The 16,924-nt window shown below is 37.0% G+C and overlaps 2 protein-coding genes across 4 annotated transcripts in view; both read right to left on the bottom strand.

Annotated features, from left to right (window-relative positions):
• The window catches only part of LOC145477762 (palmitoyltransferase ZDHHC16B-like), an 11,421-nt gene extending 4,384 nt beyond the window's left edge, over positions 1–7,037 (bottom strand). The window contains exons 1-8 of one of the 2 annotated variants that reach the window (XM_081455579.1): positions 6,356–7,037; positions 5,333–5,524; positions 5,161–5,215; positions 4,235–4,283; positions 3,506–3,534; positions 1,860–1,993; positions 1,359–1,430; positions 1–57 (exon numbers count right to left, since the gene is read on the bottom strand). The exon at positions 1–57 is cut by the window's left edge and continues 147 nt beyond it. In XM_081455579.1, coding sequence (XP_081311705.1) covers positions 1–57; positions 1,359–1,430; positions 1,860–1,993; positions 3,506–3,534; positions 4,235–4,283; positions 5,161–5,215; positions 5,333–5,524; positions 6,356–6,493 — 726 coding nt within the window. In that variant the 5' untranslated portion in view covers positions 6,494–7,037. The remainder of the gene's footprint in view (positions 58–1,358; positions 1,431–1,859; positions 1,994–3,505; positions 3,535–4,234; positions 4,284–5,160; positions 5,216–5,332; positions 5,525–6,355) is intronic. The other variant, XM_081455578.1, reaches the window with a different exon arrangement.
• A 789-nt stretch (positions 7,038–7,826) lies between these two features.
• Positions 7,827–12,274, bottom strand: LOC145467798 (uncharacterized). 2 transcript variants are annotated; one of them, XM_081451389.1, is made up of 2 exons: positions 11,848–12,274; positions 7,827–8,591 (listed from the first exon to the last, which is right to left on the bottom strand). In XM_081451389.1, exons 1-2 carry the CDS (start codon positions 12,209–12,211, stop codon positions 8,320–8,322), a joined length of 636 nt encoding a protein of 211 aa, XP_081307515.1. In that variant the 5' UTR covers positions 12,212–12,274; the 3' UTR covers positions 7,827–8,319. The 2 variants fall into 2 exon arrangements, with proteins under 2 accessions (XP_081307515.1, XP_081307525.1); XM_081451399.1 differs by having other exon boundaries at positions 11,857–12,274.
• Positions 12,275–16,924: the final 4,650 nt, after the last annotated feature.

Genomic DNA, 16,924 nt, shown 5'->3' with positions numbered 1-16,924 from the left:
AATGCCATTGTGTTCAGACTCCGAAGCACTGTCTCCTCTATGGTAATAATTTCTTATCTGAAACAAAATTATTTCATATTATTGCTATTAATAAAATAAAGCCTATTACAGCTGTTAATTCCAGAAAAATTACAGACTTTGCAGTGACAAGCATTGTTATCAGCCTCAATTAATTTGCAACTATGATTGTTTGCCAGGCCTGTTATAAATTTAAGGGGTGTATGTAGAAGCTGGTAAGGTTGATGGTTTGTAAAAGGAGCTCAGTCACGGTATTTTGAGTCATTTTGGCCACAAACAAAATTACCTTTAAATGGTAGGAAAACTAAAAATAGCAGTTTAATAAGATAGAAAAACACCAAAGACATAATGACAAAGCATAAAGGAACAAGGGTGGCTAAGGATGGAAGATTAAAGATAAACACGGATTACAAATGACAAATTTGAAAAAAATGAGGCTAAAATTTTCAATATGCACAAACTGTGACTGAGCCCCTTTAAGGCTATATGGCTACTAACAGAATGTACTTGTACAGTGGGACCCAGTTAATATGGCCTCCAATTAATGGGGCATGAGAATTTGACCGTATTAATTAACAGGGCAGGGTCATACCTCATGACTGGTCTAAACTGAGTAAGGGCTAAACAGAAAGATCACAATTCCACTTCTAAACAACTGTTCTTTAATAAGCATCCGGAATGAAGAATGACATAATTTTAAAAAAATCAGTGTACAAAATATTAACAATTGGAAAGATGAACATAACTGGTTCGAGTGGCTGTATAAATGGGGTAAAATTAAGGATTATACAGGTCAGGATTTTGAAATGTGGCTGTTGGCTGTATTAATGGGGTAGCTGCCCCTCCCCCCCGCCCCCCTCCAGCTACCCCATTGATAGGGGGTAGCTGAAAAAAAATAGATAAATATGATAAATATAATAAAAAACAGAAACAAAAACAAAAACAAAAACAAAAACAAAAACAAAAACAAAAACAAAAACAAAAACAAAAACAAAACAAAACAAAAAAATGGAGTAGCTGCATTAACAGGGTTTTCTTATAAGAAAATGTATCCATGGGCATTTTGCCAAAAGGACGAAAAAAGTGGTTGTAATAATGAGATGACCGTATTATCAAGGTGATTGTAAGGTGGGGTTCCACTGTATCTACCATGCAAGTCAGTAAACAAATGATTTTTCTGTCATTAGTCTCTTGCTGAAAATTTGTGATTCATTGTGTTTGATCAGTCTGTCATTTAAGAAATAAGATTCACATTTTTAAAGGTATACTTTTAAGGGAGGTTATTTAATACATGTACATGTAGTTCACTTGTACATAGCTTACATTTGCCATTCACTCACTCTAACTTTGGAGATTAAAACAGAGGCATTTTGTCCCTCGGTACTATTAGCGCTTGGCTGGAATGTGAAATTCTGTTTGAAAAAATTGAAAAATAATATGCTAAATGGAACATTTCTCACAAGTCTGATAATTTAGAGCCACTACTGCAGTAACTCAGTGGTTTCATTAGCGCCTGGGCACCTGACAAATTAACCGCCTATGAGGATGATTTTGCCCACCTGGTCTGACCATCTTCGGGAACGTTTTTCTAAAAAAAGATGATCTGTTCATGACAAAATGTTTGCCCACCTGTGAAAACCATTTTGCCTTCCTGTTGAAAACATTAATGAAACCCCTGCTAACTTTCTCTTGATCAGACTGCTATCTGTACAATGTGTCCTAGGAAATGCTGATCAGGATTTAATTGTCCCTGAAGATGTAACATTTCAAATGTTGTTTTTCACGACCAAATTCAATCTATAGTGTCAAGATGAGTAATTAAATATTCTAACGAATCTTACCCAGTCATGAAAGAAGTGTTTGATGAAAATATTTCTGGAACTAATGGTAACATAAATTGTACCAAGGCACATGAATATACAGAATGATATAAAATATCTGTGATTGAAATGACCAACACAGTTATTTATCCATGCTGTTACAGTGTAAATAAGGTCAAGGAAACCACTAATATAAATTAAACTTTTCAATAATACATGTATTTTATTAAAAAATACTGTTCAGTAGTTACATTATGTACACAATAACATAGGTATACATGAAGGACAAATCAAGCTTAGTCCATTAACAAATTGGTCTTTGAATGGCACCAATGAACATTCAAAGACCAATGAGTAGATGGACTGAAGTCTTCGTTTCAATATATTGTGACAACTTAAATTGGATCTAACTGACTATAGACCCCTACTAGAATGTCAATATATGTAGTAGACAGTGGCCTAGTGAGTGAATTGCTGGACTCATGGGACAGACTGTCATGTTCTTCAGTAAGTCGAGAGATTTAACAGGATTCATAGTTACCAGTCATTTGTCAGCCCATTCGGAGATCTTAATCAGAATTGAGATGACCAACTGATAAGGCATGCTCGTCAACTGTGCTTTCAGTTTTTTTTGGAAGTACATATACAAAGTTTTATAATCACCTTTTTGGTAGCCACTGTTTGATTGTTAATTGAAAATAACGTATCTCTAGATATGTAAGCCTAGTCAACATTTTACCTACACGCCAATTCACTAGCTACATGAACCAAAATATTTTAAGATGCCACTTACAAAACATTCATTTATAAATAATTATGTCAAGTGCAACATATTAGCCCTGTTAATATTTACCAGCAGCTTGCAATTTTAGTCTTCTGTAAATTATTTGCTGCAAACTTTACACCAGTTGGCATTCACTAATCCTGACTAACAACAAATCCATCTCTGGCCTGCTACAATAACTACAAAAAAAATGACAATGCTATAGTACGTACATATGTATGGAAGCTCTGTTCTACTAGCCAAGAAGAAAAGTGATACTAGGGAGTCAGGACCATGAATTTTCTTGCATAATTCTTCAGTAAGCATCAATAAAACTTTTAAATCCTTAGCAGCCAAATTTTTCATACAGTGAAACCTGTATTAAGCGGACACCCTTAGGAAACTCACCGATGTCCGCTTAATACAGGGTGTCTGCTCTAAGTAGGCTCTAACATATTGTGTAATATTCTAATGGTTAATTATCAACCCTTTTATAACACAGTGTAGCACAGTCAGTGTAAGACTGCTCATAGCACAATGTCCAGTCAGTCAGTGCATCAATCTGGTCAGAATAATCTAGACTGAAAATTAAGTCTAGATTAAGTTTTAAAATGACATTGCTAAACAATGTTAAAGGAGTCTGAGCTGAGCTTTTAGAAGTAAAAAGCTCTATAATGCCTGCTCATTGCAGGTTTTGTGCAACAAAATGGCTTAATATTGGTGTCCATGTCCACTTAACAAAGGTTTCCGCTGAATGCAGGTTTATTTTACAGTAAATGTGGGAAGAAAATTTTGGGACTGATCAAACTGGTGTGCACTTAATAGAGGGTGGCCGCTTAATATGGGGTCTGCTTAACAGCAGTTTCACAGTAATTGTCTAGTTCAGTTAATACATAAAGGATACGACAATGGTGATCCATCTTTAAAACACACCTTGACAGGAAAAGTACAACGTTCAATTAAATTCAATTGTATTATGTAAATTAAAGATATGTGACGTACAATTGCACACTCATGTTGTTACTGTACTCTATGTGTAAATCTAATTTTAATTTGATACAAATCTTGTCAAACTATTAGAACTTTAAATTATGTGCCATTTCCAAACAACATATACCCTCTCCAGATGTTCCTAGCTTCAGTGAATAAGAGGTGGATACGAAAAGGAAGTTATTAATAATACACACACCTTAACTAAAGGTTTGGAGAGAGTTCCATCAACCAAGCAATTTAGATATTTCTTCCTGGACCATCATGACTAACTGTTTTAATTTTAATTAGCTACAAGTAAAATTAATCATCACTCAGACCACAACAGAAATCAAACTGAGGCCCTAAGGGGGGAACCCCCATATAAAAAGGACAGGGGGGTGCTCGATATTTTGAAAAGAACCCCTAAGAGGTACCAAGATATTGTTTTGTGGGTGTGGCTTGAAACAACACATTATCTCCTTTCATAGTTTTTCAGCTCAATACCCTAAAAGGTACTGCAAAAGCTCCAGCTGTGGACCTTTTGGGGCTGACCACCCTAACAGGTACCAAAACTGCATTCTTAACCCCTAAAATGTATAACTTAAAAGGGACTATTCTAGTCATTTATCACTGTGTAAATGGTTACTGAGATGTCCCTCACCTTTTGCATATTGAGCAATGGTGAGATCTTGCAGGTTTAATTTGAATGCCTAAAATCAGTTCAAAGAGTCAGTAAATTAAAACTGATGGCTACATGAAAATGTACATACATGTAAATTTGGGTGTCCTGCAAGGTATCTTGTATATTACATGACTCTACAAGTATGAACATCTACATGAATTTTTATGACTTTTATATCATATTTGAAGAGGTACTGACATAAGCAAAAACGCATGGAAGAATTCAAACATCCATCATCTTCATTTTGCAACAGGAATATTATCAACATAATTAGATGGTATATGTACAACACAAGTAACTCAAAAGAGGTGGGAGCCTTCAACAAGCCCTTTTGGGCTTGTTGGGGAGAACCCGTCACAATTTTGATACCCTACATTTCAGTTCACAACATATGGTGACACGTTAATCAAACAAATGGTTCTACATTATCAAAAGCGGTCAACCAATGCCAATACATTTTTACCTTTTAATTGATTAAGTTGATTGAGTTTGTTATTTTTTAAAATACACACTTACATGTTATATCCACTGTAAGTACATGTTTGTATTCTATAAATAATATACCATCTGGCAAGAAAGCTTCTTCTTCTATTTTTGTTCTGAATATCAGTGGTGGTATCACCAGTGCTGGTTGTTTTGTATTCTGATCCTTTCATATGTAACTTGCTCCATTTAATTTGGGGAGCAAGGGTGGAGGTGATAATGACAAGGTGTTAACATAGGGGAGGGGACTAAAAAAAGTCTCTTTTTTCCAAAGAAGTCCACAGTTGCTTAATTTTTTGCACCCCTTTCATGGCTGCTCTTGCTCTTGCATTGCTTGCACTCTTCAAAAAACATAACTCATAGCAAGAAATGAAGGTTTATGGACAGGCTAAATCATATTTCTTATATACATGTGCACTTACATTTCTTGCAAAGGTGAGATTTCCCACTTTTCAAGTCATCTAGATTTGTATCCTGCTGCAGGTACAATTATTGAAATTTACCATAAATGAATACAATTATGGGGATACAAATCTGCATACTTAAATAGCAACTTAAGCTATTGCTTAAGTTGCTACGCAGACTTTAGGTTACCTGGGGTGCTCTTCCTGGAGACATGAAGACAACTTTGAAATAATGGAAGATAATATTGATAAGAAGCCAATGAGCTGTTACCAGATGAAGTACTACCCATGGGGTGCTGTATTCCAGAATTACGGGCAACAGGAAGGCATAATAAATTACCACCACTGATGCTGTCAGGCCAATCACAAGAAGAACAAAAGCCTGTTCAAAACATACAACATAGCAACAATGCATATGAGGAATGCATGGAAAGGACAGTGCATTAGCTATTGATTTAACGCTGGGGATAGCCCTGCAATGGACTAGCATCCCATCCAAAGGGGAGTAGAAATACCCTAGTCCCTTCATGCGGAGATGCAGACATTACCTCTCGCACTTCTCTTTTGATGAATGAAATAATTTGTCTTTACAAGAGACAGTTATAGACAAGACAACAATAGGCAATGGTGACTGTAATGTAACTTTTGGGTAATCTGTAGGTACGTGTAGAAATCAGTATAAAATACTGAAGTGTAAGTAGATGTAATACTGTAAGTAGAGTAGGTAGTTGTATTAGTATTGTAAGTAATGTACGCATATGTATTGTAAATATTATAAGGTGTTGAGTCTCTTGTTTGAAAGACCAACAGCGACGATTGCAATAATATTATAGTTATGCTCGACTATGCCGTCCTCACTTATAAACTGGTTTAGGATATCAAACTTAAAAATGTTTACAACTCCCAAGAGAGTGATGAACATTAACATTCTCCTTTCAATATCAAGACAATAGCAAGCAGACAGGTTATGAGAAGATAGAAAAACATCAATCACAAAGACTGTCTATATGTACAGAGTGTGTAGCATGGTGTGTAGATATTTGGCACCCATAATCAAGTGTGAATTGGAGATTCACTACGCCCCCCATTCCAATCCCTTAGCCTCTATCCACCCCACCCCTACCCCCAGAGCCACTATATCAATCAGTTCTTATATAAAATGAAATTGTCGATCAATACGTATACGTCATCTGTTTCATTAAGAACTGCTCACCGGTCCAAGGATCCTAACAAAGTGATCAACTATCCAAAACACAGGTTCAAATATCGTGTCAAGAGCAGCTGCTCGCGAAGTTACCGAGTTGAACGTTAGAGAACGTAAAGTGAACAGCAACACTTTCAAACGTTCCATTGAGTTTCTGGTCGTCGATTCCTGTGCGCAAAGATAAGATACCTCCAGTACAACGACTTAGGTGCTTTGAAAGTAGAACCATTTTCTTTTCATGACTCCATCAACGAGGAAAAGAATGTTAAGCGTCCACACTTGCGGGAAACTTTTTCCCGTTTCGCCGCCATTTTGGATTCCATGAGAGCTCTCGGAAGACTGGAAAAGAGCAAGCGTTACCTCGTTACCAGACCTCCTTTGACAAACACTCATTGCGCAAGAGGCGAAGTCCCGGTATATTTTTATTTTTTTTTGACCGTCCGGCTAGAAGTTTTCGCGCCTTTGAAACGCCCAATCAGAACATACATTCCATTGTCGTTACTCAGGCCGTACTTGTATTTTGGAAAAAGGAAAAAGTGTAGAAGTGAAATCGCGTAGTAGTGCAATCAGTAACTGGCTCCAATTCAAAGGTAGTACTTGGTTACAGGGGTGTCATTACTCTGATGGTAAACTTATTCAACTATAGTTTTACTGAACATCTTAAGAAAACGACAAAAATCTAAAACAAAATCCTCTCTGTTGAAGACAGGAATATGAGTAAGATATTGGTATTTAGAGGTGTTCTATGTGCTGCGTAGAAAACACTCACATGTGCAAAGCACACCTTTGGAAGATTGAACTTGAAGAAAGCATTCACCATCCCTTAAGTTAAAATGAATTTCGATTAAAAGATATTATTTCAAGGTGGTCAACCTTCTAAAGCTGGTAAGATTTTCTGGAATTCGTTACTTTTATGCTTGAGAGTTTCTTCATTGAACAGGCCCTTGTAAAAATAAAAAATAAAAAATAAAAAATTCACCGTTTGTTTATCTTTACCTCACAGATTGCGTTGTCTGGGTCGTATTTTAATCAGTCAGGGTTTATTAGTTAGACGTTTGGCAGAATTTGACAAAGTCGCTGAGTTTGTTTCCTTTTCTTGAGTCAACTAATTCGAGGACTGACGAGTAAGGGGTGGGGAGGTATCGTCTGTTACCATCTGATAAAGCAAAATCGTCGATAGAATCATTGGATGATGACACACCAACTTAATAGCAGAGGGGCCCTTCACATTGTCTAGCATAACGCATTGACAATTACTTAAAAGAATCAGTTACAGAGTGACTCAGACGGTACTTAAATTAACCTCGCATTTATCACCGCCCAAGTAATGTGAAAGCTCAGTAGAGCAGTAGTACTGAAATGAACCATGGAGCAGTGCTTTTATCGCCCGCGCCCACAAGTTGTTCTTAACTTTTCAGGTAATGCGATGAATCCCTATTATTTGACTTTTCAAATGAAATATGTCAAGAGACACCTCATTTTCTCTTGAATATGTATATTGAGCAATACTTTCTTCGCAGCTCCGTTTATTCTACTGCATAACAAAATGTTTGTTTAACCTTTATAAGTCAGATTTAGTGGCTCTAATCTAAATCCTATTATATCACCAGTCAATAAAGACTGTTAAGCTAGCGGCACTTTCCGTACGGTATCATTTACTTAATCCACAAGGTGCCTAACTTCTACGTTTTAAGTCCATGGATTAATTCCTATTGTATTGCCGTTCAATTAACTGAATTGAAAGATCAAGCCGTTCTTCCATGTGGCATTATTTATCATTCTGCAAAGAGTCATTCTAACCTTCCAGTTCTACATATGGTGGGTAGCTTCCTTACAAATGTGATAACTTGTTTATAATGTGTTTTACACTAGCTCTATGGGTTTTCAAAAGAAAAGAGCTTATTGAAGACTTTTCCAAAGTGAAATGTTCCAACCTTATAAGGTCGTGACATTGTTTTTTTCTTGTTTGTAACTTAATATCCATTAAACAGCTGCCTTTTAATCATTTCTTTACGCCATTTTATTCGCCTGTTCTGGAACCAAACGCGGACCTGAGTCTCACTCAGCTGGAGTTCCTCGGCTAACTGCACCCGCTGACTACCCGTGATGTACTGGCGGCGCATAAATTCCCGCTCCATCCTCTGCAGCTGAGGTAAGGTGAACATGGTGCGGGGTCGCTTATGCTTGAAATGATTACACACAAAGCTAGGGTTTTCCTTTGGAACAGGGTCCACGGGCTTGTCATCTAGAAAAATAATCAGAAAGAGTCAGCTCTAGCCCCGAGTTATCCTGATAAGAGATACAAATTTGACAAATAGATATCTATAAAGTGACATTTTCAGCCATTCGCAAGTCTCATAAAAGACACATGATGTATTTGGGAGATATTTTAATAATATGTGAAGACGAGCCTAACGACTTGGTTGGTCTGGAGGATGAATAGAAAATAAGCTCTGTCACTCTCAAATGACCAATTGTTTAACTAATAAATTAAATATGAGACTTTCGAAACAGACGACAATTTTGCTCAATTGTTCACCGGCTCTTTCCGAGTTAAGTTGGAAAGTCCAATAGGGCAGAGAAATGAAAAGATACCACCCACTGGTGGAAAATTGAAAATGTTGGTGCCACTGTCTTGAAATTACCTTAACAGATTTAGCGTTAGTCTGTTCAACTGTAATTCTGGGACGCATCATTCGTCTGCCAAAATATGCGGCCATTTTCCGTCATTTAACATTGCACAAACTCAATAATTTCGTTTTGTTTGCCTCTATAAAAACAGTTCTTTTGAAATTGTCGTAGAAAAATTTTGCCCAACGGCTAACGTTGTAAAAAAAAGGAAATTATTGTTTTACCAATTCACGATAGCGAGACCTGGCAAGAAACAGATTAACGGAATTAATATAAATCCGGTGTCTCTGTTCCTCGAAATAATTAATTTCGAGGGGTTTAGCGATGCCTTTTAATGTTTGTAAGGTAACGAACTTGGGTCTTTCAAAAGAATTAACCGATTAGTAACACATAGTACACCGCGGCAAAGAAATCAGTTAAAAGTCACAATAGACAATGATGATAACGGCTCTTTTGAACATTGTTGATTTGAGTGGATATAAGAAAAGCATGGTGAGGTAAGAAATTAGGGAACACTGAATTAGCTAGACCAAAACACAAACTTGGCTGAAATTTTTCACACCTTACAAGTTCGGAAATATGTACAACTGCTAGAATAATTTTATCTTTACCGAGTGGACTTGCCACGCAACAGAAAATGAAAACAAAATTCCCATATGTTTAGCTTTCCGTTCCTAGTTTTTATTAAGACAGAAATTGTTTCTAACAACAAAGGCACGTATTTTCAATGGAGCTGGGATATTTTATAATACATTCATTCAGAAAATATATACATCGGATAAAGAACGCTCTTCTTTTAAATGAGAACATTGTTTTTCCTGCCGTGGCTGAATATTCTTATTTTTCTGTAGATTTTAGGCCAAAAATATTCTTGTGAATATTCTTAGACTATAGCGTATGAAATTTCTGTTTTCGGTTGTATTTGGTGGCTGCATGGATAGCGTTAAAGTAATTTTGCAGCCATTATAGCCTGATATAACTTCTTGCAGAAATGTTATAATTATCATCGAACATACGGCTAGTGCTGTTTTTGTTGCTTTTTGGCTAGTCTTGCCGTTTAGAGAAAGGAAAATTTTATACGGTTTAGTTAAAACCATATAATTGTATCGTATTTACAAAATTTTAACACACAAAATTAGTACATTCTTTTCAAAATCTCAGCCAAAGAGTTATTCTTAAAACACCCTTAAAATTTCGCAAATTTCAGCCTCTATATTCTTATAAAACATATTCTTATCAAAAAAGGAAGAGTGCATCGTTACACGCGGTAAGCACGATCTCTTTGTAAGAAATTGTTTTACTCAAGCGTTGTCAGGGGAGGAACAGAAGAAAATATGGAATGTCATTATTTTGTTGCCCGCGGCTGATAAGACTAATAAAATGTGTTTTCACTTGCTCGTGTACTAGCCAATAAAGATATGACCGAGAAAGACACAAAAACACTGTCATCTTTATTATTAACGATATGAAATTAAAATCCACCCGTTACCATCATTGAACATCTTCGTATTGACCCAAATTTGTTTAAAACATTTCGATTCTCTTTAATGATTTTTGTTCTGCCTAGTCACGCCGCAATGTGCGTCTTTTGATTCAAAATTCCAGATTAATTTCGAAAATGGTATAAACATTTGAACTCTAGAAACGTGATCTGGGCCTGATGAAGGTGACTTCTACTTTGTAAACCGGATCACCAATAAAAACAATAAAGTCCACGTTCTCCTCAATTATACTGATTCCTAAACACTTCAGGACAAAACTGCGGTCAGTTTCTATTTGTTCTTACAGTGAAACAGTGCTTTTCTGTTGGAAAGAAACGCCGCTTTGTGTCTTAAGATATTTGTTTAAGCTATTGTCATTTTTGAGAGCTAAATGATCTGTTACATGTCAATAAATTAAATTGGTTTTAGTAAAATCAATGCTAACCGACTGTTATTTGGTTATTGCGTGGTGTGATAGCCTCAGCTTTCGGTGTATAAACAACTGTAAGAAGGCGTTGGTGTCCGCCCGTTAGCCCATTTTCTTGAATTGTTTGGGCTCGGTCCACTTAAGCAGGTAACTTTCTATGTACCGTGTCTGTATGAGAAAAAAAAAAACCGCCACCTGTTTTTCACATGAGTTCAAGTAACTCGTGATCGTCTACGAATCGGTGTATTTCGTGTCTGAACTCGCAAACATTTCTCAGGGAGTTCGAACGAAGCTCATTCTGGCACTTTCGCTCAATTGTGAATAGCATAAATGCTCGCCTGACAGTTAGTCGTGTATTTTTTTTTGTTCTATGGTTATTAACTGAAATAGTCCCTTCTTTTCTTCTGCGTCACCCAGTAATTTCCCGCCGGAAAAACCATGATTTTCATAGCTACATTGAGCTTCCTTTTCATTGTTAGTTCCTTATTTATAACAAAGTGGTGTAAATACGAAGCGTGATTTGACAAAGTAAACATGTAGTGTTACTTAAAATGGTCTGTCAATTTGCCAAATTTGTTGTGAAAAGTACTACTTCATTTCCAGTAATGTCCACGTTATGTACGGTTAGAGATAATATTCAACTAATTCCTTTTAATTTCCTTGGAGGTGAATAGAAATGCTCTCCCCAAGATAACTAGGTGTGTAATTTTTTTCTCTGTTAAGATATTTGATTGGCGAAAATATTTGCAAAGTAACGTGTACATAATCTGGGATTCGTAAATATAGCGAAAAATAAAGCAAATAGACCGCTTTGTAAAATTCCTTCGAATACAAATCTACAGTCTGCCACTTATAATGAAGGGATAAAACAATTTTTTTTAAAAAAAGAAATGACTGATATATAGTCCTGCTTGCAGAAAGAAGTTATGTCATTCCAAAAAAAAAAAGATCAATCAACTTACTTGACTCACCACGGTGCGATGTGTGCATTTCTGTGGAAGTCCTTGCCGTTGTTTTCTCTCGCGAGCTGTATGGCACAGAGGTACTGTTGCTTCGTCTTCGTTCCTCAAGCGCCTTTAGTTTATTGGCAATGGATGTCGAGGTGTCTTGCTTGGTAGAAGGGCTGCTAAAGGCGGCCAATTCGTGGCTTGTCTCACCTCCGAGAAGAGACTCGATGGAGAAGGGTGATTTAAATGGCTTCTTCACCTGCAGTTGTGTTTGGAACTGAGGTTCGTAAGTTTGTGGATAACTCAAGGAAGGTGTAGACCTAGGATGACAGCAACACTGGAAATAGCTGAAGTGATGCTCTGCATTGTACGGCTGCATTTTAACTTCTTATATCAAACTGCTCACGACGTGCGTATCGACAAAGTGATGACCGAAATGTGCTGAGCTAATTCTTTAATTTCTTATTTGGAATAAATTACTTTTAATTGGATATGTTATGACCAATTAACTCCCGTTTTCGAGAAAGAGGAGGTCCAACTATTCAGAAAACCTCGTTACAAAAGAAAACACGAAAAAAACAAAAAAACAAAACAAAACAAAACAAAACAAAAACATTGCGGAACTCAAACGCTGGAGAAATTGGCCGCAACTACGTACAAGCCAGAAATTAAATTTTCGACTGTTATTTAATTTACGTTTACGTTCTCAAAGAGCGATTCTGAAATTGCTGCTACAGTTGGTGACTGCAGAAATTTGTCGTTACGGCTAACAAAATAAACTTCCAATAATATCTTGATTTTATCTTTTTTCACTCGGACAATACGGGAGTCAAGCAAACGGGTGGCCAAAAAAAAGGAGTGCAGAGCGAAAACGGTCTTATGTGATTATCAAATTCTCTTAATAATCGACACGGCAATTATGTGAATCCATTTTGGGGAATTGCTGGTAGAAGTAGCATCAATAGTTTTCAAGACTGGATCAGGTTTAAGATCGAAACTTCAGTCCCCAGTCGCTTAAATTTCTTCTTGAAGAACAATGAAAACAGCTCGCCTTTTTAACAGACAATTAGTCCGCGAGAGAAAGGTGTTTTATTGTGTCGACAGCTGCTAATCTAACAATGCAGGGGGCTTCCCTCGTGCATGCATTAATAAAAGTTCAATTAAACAACGGTACAGAAACCCGGTAGGGCTGACCTAGTGAGATATGATAACACATCGACCAAGCGTTTTCTCAATTCCTAGGCAACCTCAAGCGAAGAACATGTATGCAGACAATGAGAAACGCCTCTTCAGGTTAAACAAAGGGGTTTTTGTGATAGGTCTTGTTCGTTCCAATTGTACGGACGAAAGGTCGTTGGATTTTTACCCGACACGTGAAAAATTTTTAATGGTGATTTCTTGTTTGAATCGGATCGGATCGAGAGGAAAAGTATGAAAAAAAAAAAACTTAAATTATCGCATCTTTAAAAGGCATTTTTTTCGGAAATGCGAATTAACGTGAATTTTATTTATGCCATCTGATTATCCCACATCCCGTTAATTTTTAGCCTAAATGCCTGTATCCCGACTAGAAGTCCAGATACAAATATCTACGTTTTATCTCTCTCGATATCTGGTTTTATCTGATCTTAATTTCCCATATCCCGTTAATTTGTTCCCTAAAATATTCTATATCCCGCTTATTTCTTACCCAAATATCCCGCATCCCGAAAGGTCCTGATAAGGCCTCACAAACGTGCATTATAAGTCCCAAGTTATGAATTTAAAATCGGTTGCATCCTATTTACAAGGTCAGAATTCCCTAGCCGTCGTATCAATAAAGAGTACGAGCATTGCATTGGCTTCTTTCTTAAGTAATCCAAAGGTTGAAATTCGTTTAAGAGTTGTTATATTTTCTTGGATCGAGTGGTCTTTTAAACGCCTTTTGTTCCGCCTTTTAAAACATCTGCTGTACTCTCAATCACATGCATGCATTTAACGAGACACTGATCATAAGACCATCTGGCCATACCTGCTACATTTGGCTATCCATGCAGTCATCGTATTGTTTTTTAAAACTGCTCGGCGTGCCACAATTGTTTTGGCTTTTTTTTCAGCCTCCTTTATCTCTAAATCCGTTCGAAATTCATTTTTACGACTGTAATAACTGGTTACGTTTGACATTTTGACTTGCGAATTGAATGAAACTGCATTTCCTTGAACCGAGCCCAATTTCTGTCACAATAAACTGTGATATAAGTATTTTCTTATTGTGCAAACATGATAATAGTTTAGTCAATGGTTTTAACATTTGTGGTAAACAAAACTCACTGTTTTCGGTGGGGTCAGTCATTGTGTTTTGTTATACCTCCGAATTAAAAATAGAACAAACTGCGAAAAATGATTTGCTTGAAGCCGGCTGCCTCAAAGATTTGCCGCGATTTTAAGGTGCACGATCTGAGAGTCATATGAAACATTGTGAAACTCATTGCCCACAAACGAGGACATTTGCTTTCGGTGATCGTTACATGAAATAAGGATTAGGGAGGATCAAAGCTAGATTGGCACCTGCGATGGGTAGTGCAGTTGCCAGCGGGAGTTTCCCTTCTATAGCGCATCCATGTCTCGGTTAGCTAAAGCCCTACAGCAGTTTCTTTGCCGAAAATTGCGGTGTTGGCCCATTCTAGAGAAATACAGAAGATGTCGTTTGTTCCTTTGTGTTGCTACTATGTACTCTTTGGCAACAAAACAACCATGTACATTTCTTCACGATTTTACCGTCAAACAATCGCATTTGTGATATGCATGAAATTTAAAAAAAAATTAAATCACTTTGTTTAAGTGTCGAAGTGTTTAGCACTACTGTGCTAATTGAGGACATTGAAAATAAGCAAACAAATATTGTAAACTAAACAGAAACTTGTTAAAAATCCCAATTAATGGGAGGCTGATCAGTTGGCTATTTACAAAGGCTGAAGGAGTTGAATTTGGGACCACCAAACACAAATCCATCTAGTGGCAGGGAGGATGATTTGAACCCGGGACCCCCGGATTACAAATCCAGCGCCCTAACCACTAGGCCAAAGTTTTGTAAAGTGTGACTTGCGATTTTCAAGTGCACTTGAGCCAAGTGCTTACTTGAAACTTAATTTAACTTCTAGTGTGAAGCCAAGTACTAATGAGTCTTGACGTATGACACGTGACACATTCTCCTCCAATCGAAAAACGTATTTGAGTTGAGAGGTATAACCATGCAGCTTTCACCCTTGGAGTTTTAGATGAAGATAAAAAGAGTTCACCCTCCCAAATGGACTTCAGTTAGAATTTTTATAATACGTGGAATTTTTCTCACTTTTCATTACATAGGATCAATTTGGAAACAGACGCTTAAAAAAAAAAACGAAAAAAACAAAACGAACAAACAAATAGTTAAGGACATACGTCAGTGCTCAAAATGTTCCCACCTACAGATTTTTTAAAAACTTACCATGAAGTAAGGCAAAGATCAACTTTTGCCAAAAAGACAAAACAAAAATGAGGGTCACCATGTTCCTTTTCGAGATAACGCGCGTTGAGGACCATCCGTTTTTAAGGTTTTCCTTTTTTCAAGACGATGTTAGCTTTCAACTATCGGCCATATATGAAGCTACATTAGTGAAATTATAGATCAGGTAAATGTACTCAATTCAGCACAAATAAGTATATCAATTAGATGTTTGGAGCTGATGTCGTTCCTTGAGGTAGAAAAGACCTGAAGAAAAAGAATAAGTAATTGCTTTGCCCGTCAACATTCAAAAAAACCTTCGCTCACGCGAAAGCAGAAAAAGCGAATCATTTCAATGTAACTTCTCAGGGATAGAATTTTCCTGTTTTTTTGTTCAAATGGATAAAATCAGGAAAGGAATTGATTGACTGCAAGAAAAATGGGGGCACCGAGCATCCGAGAGAGTACGGCTGCAGACGAAGTTAGCGCACCTGGTGCCAATCTTCATACTTAACTATTTTTCTTCCTTAGCGCGCGCTCTTTTTTAAGCGATGACGTATTGTGTGACGTCATCGGTTTATGCTGGCACGCATGCATTCCTTTGGATAGTGATTTCGCATAGTTTGTCGCACTTATGTCCACGCGCTTATGTCGCGCACTTTTCATTCCCCTGTGGAAGCGAAATGCACTCTGGGAGTTCCTTTGCTGCTTTCCTTTGCTGTTTGTAGGTTCAGCGGAGTGCTTTTAATTGGAGCTTTTAAAAGACGATTTAGGGGTGGACTGGTTTAAACAGTATCGGATAAATTTGCGTTCACGGGCAAACTCATAATAAGAACATGTCCTCCATACATACAAGTTTAGATAGACAAGCAAGTCGCACACGCGATAGCTGAAGGGTCTACATAAAATTTACGGATTGGTAGCGCAGTTGTACTTTTGCCAGTCTTGAAAGTAATTGAATGAGCATTGTATGAGCACTGAAATATACAGTTTACAGCAGTGATAATGAAGTCAGGGTACGATTCATTTGCAGTTTGCGGTTTTTTATGAAGTTTTGGAAATGTGCTGTTTTATATTTTCTGTCAACGAAAAAGTGGTTGTGATTGGACAATCGATAATCGTTTTGTCAGGGTAAAGACAATACGAATGTTCATTGATGACAAGAATACGGTTAACAACAAATTAATTTTCTGTGAGGTAATTAGCGTTGCCAAATATCTTTAAAGATAATAAGATGTCGATTTCAGATAGAGAAACTTGTACTTTGCGGCTTTCCTTTGCTGTTTGTAGGATCAGCGGAGCGCTTTTAATTTCAGCTTTTAAACGAAGATTTGGGTGTGGATTTTGGTTTATACAGTGTCGGATAAATTTGCGCTCACGGGGAAACTAATAGTAACATATCTTCGGTACATAGAATTTTAGGTAGACAATCGGGTCGCACACGCGATATGACAAGTCAGGAGAAAATGATTTTCTCTTGGACAAGTATATGGTTAAAACAACAAATTAATTTCCTGTGAGGTAATTAGCTTTGCCAAATATCTTTAAAGATAATAAGTTGTTGATTTCAGAGAGAGGAACTTTTCAGCGGAGTGCTTTTTATTTGGGTTGGTACATTTCGCTGACCCT

Source organism: Orbicella franksi, chromosome 2, assembly GCF_964199315.1.
Source record: "Orbicella franksi chromosome 2, jaOrbFran1.1, whole genome shotgun sequence".
NCBI classification, from domain to species: Eukaryota; Metazoa; Cnidaria; class Anthozoa; order Scleractinia; family Merulinidae; genus Orbicella; species Orbicella franksi.
This window is presented reverse-complemented; position numbering and strand designations above follow the sequence as displayed.

What these genes read in the sequence shown, in the direction of transcription:
- LOC145467798 (XM_081451389.1), bottom strand. Translation starts at nt 12,211, where the DNA reads ATGCAGCCGTACAATGCAGAGCATCACTTCAGCTATTTCCAGTGTTGC. An exon ending in ATCGCACCGTGGTGAGTCAA is followed by an intron (nt 8,592 to 11,847) that starts GTAAGTTGATTG and finishes TTATTTTTCTAG; the next exon opens with ATGACAAGCCCGTGGACCCT.